This window comes from Acomys minous (assembly GCF_964271855.1).
Source record: "Acomys minous genome assembly, chromosome: 5".
NCBI classification, from domain to species: Eukaryota; Metazoa; Chordata; class Mammalia; order Rodentia; family Muridae; genus Acomys; species Acomys minous.
The window spans coordinates 90,843,494-90,856,025 of record NC_140494.1 but is presented as its reverse complement, the minus strand read 5'-3'; the positions used below and the strand labels follow the sequence as shown (position 1 = coordinate 90,856,025).

At 42.7% G+C, this 12,532-nt stretch overlaps 1 protein-coding gene across 6 annotated transcripts in view; it reads right to left on the bottom strand.

Annotated features, from left to right (window-relative positions):
• Positions 1–2,377: 2,377 nt before the first annotated feature.
• Positions 2,378–12,532, bottom strand: part of OPCML (opioid binding protein/cell adhesion molecule like) — a 1,121,617-nt gene continuing 1,111,462 nt past the window's right edge. For all 6 annotated transcript variants that reach the window (XM_084781321.1, XM_084781324.1, XM_084781323.1 and 3 more), the window contains one exon: positions 2,378–7,713. In XM_084781321.1, the coding sequence (XP_084637447.1) occupies positions 7,613–7,713 (101 nt within the window). In that variant the 3' untranslated portion in view covers positions 2,378–7,612. The remainder of the gene's footprint in view (positions 7,714–12,532) is intronic.

Below are 12,532 nucleotides of genomic sequence, written 5' to 3'. Positions count from 1 at the left end.
TTTTATACAGTTCTTTTCTTATCTTAAATGTGAACTCCTTGAGGGGAACTTCTCTGCAGATGTGGTGCATGCATGATGAATAAATGAATAAATAAGGTGCCTATAAGGAAGAAGAAAACCCACAGGACCTTAAGAATATGATGAGACCAAGGTGGGATTCCTTGTGGCATCATGGTCTTGGTTCTAGGACTGACCAAAGGGCTTGGTGCCAGTGAGTGTCACCCATAACATCCATGAAGGTAACTAGTTTTCTAAACACCCAATAAAAGAGTCTGGAAAGGAGAGGCATCACCAGTAAGGCTTTTTCCTGTCTGTTTAGGCAGTGATTTGCTGCATTCACCACACACCTTTGTGTTAGAAAATTAGGCATCAACTTGCACATGGTGGCACACATCTGGAATCCCAACCCTAGGCAACAGAAGAAGGAAGGTTCTCAGTAAAAGGCCTGCATACAGTACAGAAAGAGACCTTGGCCCTAGGTAAATCCAAATTAACAAATAGCAGGAAAAACAATTAATCAAAGGTAAACATATGAAATACTAAGCCTAGTTTAGTTGTTTTCACTTCCAATTCTCCATCTTTCCTCCAATGTAACACATCTCGATAGGAACAGCTATGCCCTTACACGTTTCCTAAAGCACTTCTGTAGGTATACGCTTTTAATAGGGTGTATTTGGGGTGAAGATAACAAAAAAGCATCCAATCGTTTAGCAACAGTGTTTCCCGAATAACTAGATAAAGCCTCCCTTGTGGAATACAGAGATAAGAGCCAAGATTTTCATTACCTTGAAGTGGGCTGGGAAATAGGTATTTCAGCTAAAGGCTAGCTGGAGGATGCTCAGCGGATGTATTGACAGGTAAGAAATGGATAGATGGCTTAAATAAATAGACAGAGAGCACGGTCACATTAGGGAGGCATATGACTGTGTAGAGGGAATTAGGGCTATATAAATGGGGAAATAATATGTGAATGTCCAGGTGAGTGGTTGGCTGATGGAAGAATAAATTGGTACCCTGATTTTGATGGCACAGAGTGGCCAGGTGGAGTGAACGACTGATACATGTCCCCACCAGGAAAAGAGCAGGTTGTGGTAAACTGTTGTGGTGTGAACAGGAGCAGAAAATGGTCAGGTAAAAAGGGAAGAAAATGATAAAAATGGAAAAAGGAAAGGTAAGAAGAGAAAGGCGGTGTGGAAGGAGTGAAGGTAAGTAGTGGGATAGGGGCACCATCACGTCATACCGCCACAAGGAGAATAGAAACTCAGTCATCAGTACCAAGTATTTGCTTGCCATTTTGATTTACAAAGCACACAGATAGCTCATGTATTTTCTGTGTTCTGTGTTCCTTTTCCTCACGGGAAACTGAGTCACAGAAGCTCTGGATTAACCAACAAGAATACCAATCTCAATTTTTTTTTTTTTTAACCTCAAGGACTTTTTCAGAAAAGCTACTTGTGCTGTGAAATGAACTTTAGACCCTTTACCTTTCTCTACTCAGCTCCCAAGTCATCACTGCGTGCTGCGCTAAGCTCTATCTGTTGGAAGCCAAGAGGAATCTAGTGGTTAAAAGTAGAAATCAAAGAAAACAAACAGATGAGAATTTTGAGACGGAGCAATGGGAAGTTACGTTAAAATCACAAATGGTGCAGAAGATAGGCAAAAGGCTGAATGCTGTCCAAGACGAAATGCCTACTGGAAAGGATTCATGGAGGGACAGCTTGTTGAGAGAAAACAAGTTTTAAATTTATTATCCATTCTTTCAGAAAAGCAATGTGGTAATGGAGGAGCAGTTGGGATTTGAGGGAAAGGAAAGTTCTAGAAATGGTAACCTGGCAAATGGAGCATAGTCTCCACTTATTTTACTTATATGTGTGACAATTTAGGCTCTGAGTGATGAAGAATCTAGCGGCACCTCCACTCAAGAATGAGTGCACATCATCACTATTGTCCTTAACAAAAGGTGCATAGTTCAGTGGAAGGATATAGCAGGGACTATGAAGGAAAAAATGGTGAAGCTGAGAGGAACCTACTCATTGTTTTAGAAAACTTGTGATTTCCATTTAGCCAGTGTCAATATACAATTGAGACGTGGGGCTTGAGTTGAATGTTTTGGTGTTTGTAAATGGTATAAATGTTTGCTAGACATAAAAGTGATAGAGTACTGTGTGTGTGTGTGTGTGTGTGTGTGTGTGTGTGTGTGTGTGCGCGCGCGCGTGCATGTAAGGGAAGAAAGAACAGGAGAAAGAGAGAGGGAGTGAGGAAGGTGGAGCATTGCTTATTTCTGGTCACACTGACTCCTCAAAGTCTAAAACTCATAATAGCTTCATTCTTTTCCATTGCTGGATCTCTAAGGGACATCTTAATGAAGAGTCCCCTAAAAGTTACAAATTTCTTCAAACTTTATTGATACACTGCACAATCACAACCATCTTGTATTCATCCTGAATTAGAAAAAGGTTACAACTACAATGTAACATGCACAAAATTCAGGTAGTATATTCACCCTCAATACAATGATTGACAGAAATCAAGTTGTCATTGATTTTTGAAGGAAAAAATAAGCAAAAGGAAAAAAAAAAGAAGTTTTAAAGGCTGACAAAGTCATATTCTTGTATAATGTAATAAAATTTTAAAGCATCTGAACATAGATTTGTTTTAAGAATAATTGTGAAAATGGGCACACCCATTGTCCAACACAGCTATTAACGGCACCATTGATAATCATATAAGTTTTTTTAATCTAGAGGACTCTGAACTTGACAGATACATTTTCGTACACCCACACATTCCTCACAATTGCACTTTACATGTCACGAAAGTTTCTGAATGATTAAAAATGTTCCTTTTCACTAACACAAGGGCAGCTATTATTACTCACCATTGTTATTATTGGGATTCTTATACTTTGCCAAATAACCTAGGATGGAGACCCAGGAGGATGATCCTAATCTTTCTTTCTCCACCTAGTGGTTTGGGACAACCATGTGCCTTAAAAGTGTGCCACTCAGGGGAGGGGGTGCAGGAAGTCTCTTTCGAAAAGTTGGAGACTGGGTTTAGCTGACTACTTTCACTATGAAGGCATTTGCATCTAACTAAGTCCATTCTGCATTCGTTTGGGCTCTATATTCTGCACCTGAAGGCTAAATTGCACCAGTTTAGCTTTATCTTTTTGCCACATTTTTAATTGCAAATCTATTTATTCTTCCTTCCATTTACTTCTCTTCTCTTAAGAGAGAAACGAGGGAAATGAGCCTGGCATTTTTATTTGTTTGCTTTTTTTGTGTGGTCATTGGGAGATCTCATCATATGGCATCCTGTGCGGCATTGCCCTCCTGCTTGAACACCTGTGAGGTGCTTTGCAGCTACTCAAACGTATTTGTCTCTAAAGAAAGAGAGCCAAGCTCTGGATAATAAGGAGGGAAGTAATTGGACATGAGGATTTCTAGGAATAAGCTTATGCCAAATAAAACCCAAATATCTTTGCTGTTGGAGAAAAATACACTTTGTCTGGACAAATTAGAAATAAGAATAATGCTGCTTCTTCTAATTCCAATAAGAATAGATCCAAAATGTGTGTTGGGGGGGGGCAGTGGCTCTGGGTATTGTCAAACCATTTTTTTTCTATCCTGGTGAAAACTCAAGATTAAACTGTGGGCAGATACTCCCTCAAAACTTTGTATGCTATTGCTCCCCACTAGGGTGATAAAAGCCATATAGGCTACTAAGAACAGGTATCCTTTGGTCCTGGAAGCATCAATGAAAACATCAGTGTTCCAACCATTCCTCCCTCTTCCCGTGGCTGTGATAAACTCTCTGGGATGAACTGTCCACTTTGGGCGGGCGGGGTTCTGCTCTTTTGATTTTTACCAACCGCAGGTAGAATTTGCTTTTCCTCTTTGCTAAGGACACGTGGATGCAGAAAAGAATCCTTAAAGCTGAGCCTCAGCTGTGAGGATCCTAGAGACCCAGACCAAACGTAGGACCAGATTTTGAGAACTAGCTGCCAAACCTGTGAACAACAGTCTGAAGCAGTGTGAGGACACAGGCCGAGCCATCTTGGTGACACACAGATGTCCCTTTCCTTCCGTCGAAATGCACACAGCTGTATCCCACAGCAGAAGAGCCATAAACCTAGCTATCTGTGTCAGAGCTGTGTATGTTTTGACAACTAACCCCTACATCTCAACTCTTTCCAATGAGAACAAGAAAGAAAAATCCAAACACCCTTGATTAAACTTGCAGATGACTGTATCAGGCACTTGACATTAAACTACTCAAAAACCACGCGTGGCCAGAGCCATAACACTAGCACTTTCATTGGCATTACTTTGGTGGAAGGACAAATTGGCGTTGTTTTGGGGGAGGGGAAAGGTTTTCGTATGGCTACCTTTGCTTAATTCCTTTTACCTATTCTCTTGATAGACCACAGTATTTCATATCAGAAAATCCACAACGTTCTACCAGCTACGTAGACTCATGTGATTCTTTTTTCTTAATCTTATCCCTCACTCACACCCACTCTTGGTAAGCTGAGTGAACTTGTCTAGTTGGACTGATCCATACACCCTCCAAGCATAAGGCTGGAAAGGCCTAGGTACGAGTGCATGTTGTTTTTTAGTAGGCAGCTGCTCTTGTATTTGCTTCAAAGTGTTGGAGATCAGCTCCCATCCCATGGAGCCATCCTCATCCAAGTCACTCAGATAACAGGAGCTGGAGCATATTTGCTGTGAAGAAGTCATTTTGATATCTGGTACCCACTTGTCTTGAGTCATTTCTACTTGATTTACTTAATTCCCAGACAGAGGAGGAATGACCGGAACACAGATTTCCTTCTGATGTTTGGATAAAACTGGTAGCCACCAGAGGAACTTGTTGTATCCAGTAAAAGTAGGTGGAGCAGAGATGCCTGATGACCATTGAGTCCATACTCAATGGGGTTCTGATGATTTGCCTGACTGAGGTGATGAGGAGCACTGACAGCTTGTCCATTTCAAGCAGCCCATCACCCAATACTTTTCAGTCTCCCTGGCATCCACATTTCCTTTTCTCCAAAGTAACAAATGTAGTATTAGAAGAAAACTCAACGGCCATCTTTATGTCTCATACGAGGCTTGACACCAACCCAATCCCAGGTGCTGAGTGTGGTGACAGATCTGAAATTCATATATCCGACCTGTAATTCTGACTTTGTGCCTGCTCCTGATTGCCTCTGGAAGTTGGAATAAATAGACTGGTTTTGGCACATCATTTATGCTCCCAGCATCTCATTCTTGGCAGCTCACTAGGAAATGCAGATGTCTGTTTACAGCTGGCAAGAAGAGTATTAATTTTGCTCACACCAGCTCTCTCTCTTATGACAGTGCTGAGCTTGTGTATGCCAAAGAAGCCTGCATTTGTATATATGTGAATATGCATACACAGGTATATATGGATCTGCTGTGGGTATTGTATTTATGTGTCCATAGTGGCACAGAGTGGACAGTTCTACTGGGACAAGTGATCAGCCAAGCTTTAAGGGACCTGAACTGTTATGGAGGTCATAGTCATTAGTTTTCAGAGGTGGACCTGAAAAGGGTCCCTGAAGGAGGCAGGAGGACATGCCTGTGAGAATGTCACTGCTGGTCCTCCTTCTCAAGCTCTGAGAAAGCCAGTTCCTGCAGAGAGCCCTTTGTGATCTTTAATGCTGTTCGCTCGAACTGCAGGCTCCGTTGTTGGTGGAGTTCTTCTTTTCGCAAGAGACAACGCTGAGAGGTTGACTCTGATCTTACTCATACACTAGCCCTGCTTTGAGTGCAAGCATTTGGGGACATTCATCCCCAAAGCCAACTAGAGAAATAGCCTGGGAAAGAGTATTACTTACATTTTGCCTCTCTGTTTGCCATGTTGTGTTAATCAAGTGCTTGGAAATTAAGTCAGTAGCTCAAGTGCCCTCAGCTCAGAAGAGCTTTCTGAAACAAATACCAGAGTTGTCAACACACACGCCACATAATTGGCCTCCATCAGCCCTTTGCTGGATAATTTTCAAACAATTCAAATCACAACTGGAGCCGAAGGGCGATGCTTTACTAAAGTATTCTATGACACTTTGGTGGATGGACTGCGGTCTTTACATAGAAAGGACAGATATGTGGTTTTCGTCAGGTACTTTCTGCAAATGAAAGCCAGCCACGAAGAAGTGCCTCCAAGTTCCTGATGTGCCCTTTTCTTGAAAGGCTGAGAGAAGCACGGGGATGGTTCCTTAATTTCCCAGCTGTTCAAGGAGAAATGCAGCATCATCAAGGTTTCTCCGGGCCCGATCTGCCTCCTGAGAAGGTGGTTCGGGAAACTATCTCTCAGTGAATCATGAGTGACTGATCTTTAGATTGCTACTTTGGTCCATCTGTTCACTGTTCACAATGTCTAATTTGGGTGGATGGGTTACCACAGTCCTAAGAATCCGTGGCTTAAGAAATTGCTCTTCTGTGTAGCTAGCCCGTGAGATCGCTGGCTTTCACATAAGAAGTTGCTAGGCAGTGTGCTGAAGATGGCAACGTGTGTTGGTGGTCGTGGAGAAATGGAGACAGTGGCACAGACACAATGTGATTAGAGATGAATACAGTAGTGAATTGATAGTGAGTGGTGGGAAGAGAAAGAGAAAGAACGGTTAGATAAATAGAGTAAATAGATTATGAGAGAGAAAGACAGGTGGGTAGAACTAGATGGAGAGATAAATCAATTAACTGGATAATGGCATGATTGCTTTGATAGCTTGATAAAATAATTAGCCAGCTATTGAACACTTTTCTATGAGCTGCAACAGCATTTTGAGGGAAGTACTACCCTAAATATACTTCCCTAGTTTGGTTACTTGATTTCTAAATTTCTAATTTTGGGTTGCATGCATAGTCTTAGCCTGTAATTCTTAGAGTTAGTGGAAGATATGAATAGAGCACAATGGCCAGAGAAAATGGGGAAAATTTACATACGGATGTGTGGGATATGCACATCTAGGGATGTAGTGAGGCATCTTCCTAGAAAGAAAAGGTGTGAAGCCTACTGGGGTAGGTGATGGTAAGCGAGGGACAAGGATGTCCACATTGTAACTGGGAAAATGCTTGAAAGCTTAAGAGACAAAGGACATAAGACACGTAGATGCAACTCTTACTGTATACTACATTGCGAGTCAAGTCGTACCATCAGGGCGCTTGGCATGGGACATATTCTTTTTGCCCAATTTTGTGTATGTGTATGTGTGTGCGTGCGTGCGTGCGTGCGTGCGTGCGTGCGTGTGTGTGTGTGTGTGTGTGTGTGTGTGTTAATGGTGGCAAGAAGAGAAGTAGAATAAAGGAAGGCCAAGGTAGCAGGAACAGATTCCATTTTGGGGCACACCAATGAATGGTTATCCTACCCTTGGTAGAACCCTGCCCACCCCAACCCCCAACCCCACGCATTCAAACTAAAAAAAAAAAATCAAATAAAACTGAAAAATCCCAGAAAACAAACCAAAAAAAAAAAAAATCAAGGAGAACAAAAATAAAGGAAAAGAAGCCCAAACTGGTTTGCCCTCCGCAGTGTAGATTAAAGTCTGTAACATGGAGAAGCAGGCGATGCTCAGAGGACCTATGGTTTCTTATCAAAACTTGATGAAGAAGTGGGCAAAGAAGGTCCCTGAGAGCCAGAGACAAGCCAGTGCTCTAGAGGCCGAGTTTACACCGTCAATGACTGCTCCAGGCCCTGTGAAGGGGAAAGAGAGACAGATTGATTAGCACGTAGCCTACTGTGGACCATAGTCACCCCTGACAAGCAAATGCGAGTCATGCTTGGCTGTGGCAGGACCCTGAGTCTCCTCCCTCCCCCACTGACCCTTCTAGGTTTAGAGAGTCAGAAAATGCCCAGTTGGAAGATGGAACCCTACAAGGGGAGTTTATGGTTTTTTCATGACTACTTTCACCTTCCCTGAAAGTTTGAGGAGAGTGAGCCGATGATAGTCAATTAGGCACACAGGTCCAAGGTCAGGGCAACAGACAGGCCTCTCCACTAAGCTAAAGTCAGGTGACCCCTTCAGTGACTGTAACTATCCTTTCCCCATGGAAATGGGCTCTGGTACAGACAGGGGTGATCAGGAAGTAGAGAGGCAGGGCATGAAGGAGAGGGTCCCCAGAGGTGAGAACCAAGCTTGGAGGAGAAAAGAATCGAGATATTTTGTGAGTAAGAGTTATACAGAGGCGTTATCCTCTGTGTGTGTGTGTGTGTGTGTGTGTGTGTGTGTGTGTGTGTGTGTGTGTATTACACCTCTGCATCCCAAGAACAACTATCAGCCTACGGATGGCTCAGCTTGAAGGAATTCTCTCCTGTTTTCTTTCTTCCTTCCCTCCTTTCTCTGGCCCTACAGAGTCAAGGCACATTTCATAAAAAAATAAAGTCCCAGAGGCATGAGTAACGCTCCTTTACCTTGCTTCAGAAAGATAAACTGCCAACTGGGCTTATCCCCACTCTTTTAGGTCCAAGCGCACCTGGGCAGATGCAGAACCCTGCCTGTCTCTTGGGCTTTTCCATGAGGTTCATTTTCAAACACTTAGAGTTGTAAGGAAGACCCTTATCATCAGCTCACAAGCAAATAGACTGCAGGAAGAGCAACACCGCACATCATCAAAGGATTGAAAGCCACAGAGAGATGCCTCCACAGGACAAGAGACAAAGGGATGGGTAAATAGACAGACAGCATACCTTTTCTACCAATGACTCAAGCTAGGTCTTCAATGCCTCTTTGGGAAGCAAAATATCCTGGCAGGAAAGAGCTTTTTAAAAAGCTGAGGATCTGCTTGGACCAGAACCAAGTCATTGATGTGTCTATCAACCCATGCCATGGCCTTGCTTAGGAAAGGGTAGATTTGGATTTGTTCTTAGGGATGTCCAGACTTTTATTTAGCCATGGAATATGTCTATTACTCCCTCAAGGATTTCAAAACAGGTATATTTCCCCTTGACTTACAATGTAGGCAATGATCTTATAGGCTAAGATGCAACAAATATTTGATGATAGCTTAAAATTTGGTTTGCTCTGTTCTGAACTTTTACTATGGAGTATGCACATACATCAGGAAGGGCCAGACTATCATAGTGCTATGGAATCCACAGAGGTCAAAAATGTTTGCAAAAATTGGCCTGATTCTGGGGCCTCTAGTAATGTCAACTCACGTCCTCATTAATTGTATTTGCCTGCATAATGTAATAAGTCTGAAAATATTCAAGTTGAAGATCAGTGCAATTTTCACATTGTGTCAGAGATGGACTAGGGGTGTACAGCGTCTTTCAGCATAGTGTGAGCTGACCTCAAACCTGCAATTCACCTAATCCAGCTAAATACGTTTTTAATGATTTAAACAATGCAGACTTGTGAGGCTTGTGTGTTTCTTTACAGGCTTTTCTAAGCTGGTGTCTCTACAATACACAACTGTGTCTCAGCATCTTCAGGATCCTGTTCTAGAAGGAACTACATATACCAACATCTGCAGATGATCAACGATCAGATATAAAATGCAAAGTGCTTTAAAAGACCTTGCATGAACGCTCATGTATACTTTAAATCAGTCCTAGATTATTTTGTCATGCAACTGTACGTAAATAACTGTTACACTGCTTGCAAAATAACAGTGAGAAAAGGAGGCTGTATTTCTACAATACAGATAGTAGTTTCTCCCATCTTCTCATTATCGTCATCATCATCATTATCATCTTCCTCCTCTTCCTATTGTTCTTCCTCTTCTTCTTTCTTTTGCTCATGTCTTGGGGATTGGTCTTTTCGTATGCTAGTCAACTGCTTCACTACTAAGCAATACTTCAGTCTAAACATACAACATTCAATGTGCAGTTGCTTGAATCTACAAATGCAGGACTCAATATACTTTTGTTTGAAAGTATACTTGATTAAACTTGATCATGGCCGAGGGTGGTGGCAAACGCTTGTAATCCTAGCACACAGTAGGCAGAGGCAGGTGGATCTTCATGAGTTCAAAGCCAACCTGGTCTACAAAGTGAGTTCAGGACAGGCAAGGCTGCACAGAGAAACCCTGTCTCGAGAAACAAAACAAAGCAAAACAAAAAGGATACTGGATTATATATGAAATGAAACTATATATATTAGACAATTTATATGCACTCATACGTGTAAATATATGTATACTGGTGTTCAGCTCATTTGCTGTGTTGATTTTAACTTGAGAAACAATTGAAATGCATGGTCCACTCTCAAGAAAATGGTATTTCCTGTGCAAGGCAGTGGGTAGAGTTAAGCCTTTATGTGAACATGTCATGAAGAAGGTGGCTCTAGTTGAAGAAAACCTTAAGAGAGTAAGAGATGGAAACAGAAGGAGGTGGAACCCTGAAGAGAAATGCGTGCTTCTCAGGTTGTGAGTGAGATGCTTGGGCTTCATTGCATAGAGGGTTACAAGCATGTTCCTTCTCCTTTGAATATTCCAGCATGGAAACCATGTGGATGACTTAGTAAGTCCTTTGGTTGCTTGATGTGCTGAAGATAATAGAGAGGGTGGGCTTTATTACATTCTGTACAGGGCAAGCATGACTTTAAAGGCTGAGCGTATTTAAATTCCTTTAACATAAGAACAAAACCAAGAATATATCCCCTATCATCATTTCCAATTCATAAACTGATAAACTGAGGCACAGAGCAGAGAACACCTTTCCTAGGATAACACAACATGTCCGCCTAGAATTGAACTAGAACCGGTCACTGCGCACAAAGTCTGTGTCTTGGTTCTGACATCCTTTCTTCGCTCTTCATGTGTTCCAGAGACCCCGGTGCCATAGGGTGATGGGGGCAATGGACTGGGAACTAGATTATATACATGGGCTGTTTCCTAACAGAGTGGCTCCCTCTCTGAGCATTAGGTCGCCCATCTGCAAATAGGGCTATGTGATGGGCTATGAGGCTCCACTCCTGCTCTCTGAGTCTATAGAGACTGCGCCTCTGGTGGAAGGAGGGACAGCTGGTAAGTAGCCAGCCAGCCTTCAGTAGGGACTGCAAAGTGTCACCGTGTGGCTTTTGGTCGCACTGATTGACCAGTCCCTCCTAAGACAGCAAGAGTCTCAGAAACATCCTTAGACCTTACACGGCACTCCATTTTTGGCCCCAATTTCTATGCAGCTCCAGGGAGTTGCTTTTCTATTTAACAAGCAAGACAAGCACCTGCTTGGTGTATCAGGTGATATCCTAATTTACTCCCAAAGCACCTTGGTTAATCAGTCAATGAAAAGTGGGTATTGCAGACCAGTAATTAATCTAATCCACCATGATACAGATTAAAAGGATCATTTTTTTTTCTTATACAAATCCTGGAAACATTTGCGATTTGGCCGCTGGTCCAAATAGCAAAAATGGTGCTCTACATGATGGCTCTGTGGCTTTGTGCAGAGCAAGAAGGCAATGGCTCACATCCATGTACCTCTATGTTGGAGGACTGTGAGACAAAATATTACTCATGCAGAGAGCTTCTTCTTAAATTGTGTCCTTACAGTAACCCTGCTTGACTGAGAATGAATTGGGTGGCTCCCTCAGGGCTCCTCCCATATGCCAAAAATCCGTTTGCTGACTTAGGCAACTGTTTCACTGTGCCAGAATATGGGAAAGGATGGAGTGATCTTGTTTAACCAACTTGTGCACTTGTGATGTGTGGGAGCTCATCTTTGTACCTTAAAATGGAGTTGGCTTTTATACATGCACATAAACTCAGTGAATCTGTGGAGGAACATCATGCTTCAGGAAGCTGAAAGAAATCCCCTCACCCCGAGATCAATGGTGGTGGCACAAAAGTTCCACATACATGGCTCCAGAGTCAGAAACCTTTGCTTATGTCCTGGCTTCTTCAGGACCCAGAAGTTGGGACTACAGGGTGGACTAAGAAACAGATCCACAGAAATACTGGTAGCAGGGCTCTCAAGCAGGACTTCAGGAAAGGTGTCCAGGGCATTCTGCCTCCCTGATCCTCTACCTTGTTGACAGGTGAGGTCTAAATATGCTTTGAGCTAAAGTCATTGAAAGCTCACAATATAAGTCATCCTCTTATGTTTGGAGTCTGACCAATTTACCTTTACATCCTGAAGCTGCCTCGCTCGCTATCAATGTGGCTTGAGATGAGGTATTTGGTGCTTTCTTGTTGCAAACTAAAGTAAGTATATGGAGGGAGCAGGATTCGAGCGGTTAAGACACTTCCTAAGATACTGTAATCCTGGCCTTGAGGTAACTGCTGCTCTGGGTTGGTGGGTTCATCCCTAAGACTGTTCTAGATCTTTGCTGAGCTGAGTGCCATCTTATTCACATTTTTCACATGTATGATGGACTTGGAGTGAAATTTTGGTACAGATGAAGGAGTTTAATGGTCAGAGTGACCACTGATGCAAGAGGCCACTGGCTATGAGGGATTCAGAGGATGCTGAGCACCAAGGGTAAAGGGTGAGGACCCACAACCAAGCTTTGCAGCCAAGTCCAAGGGCAGAAAGCCAATACAGAGAAGGATATGAGTCTCAGGCCAGCCTC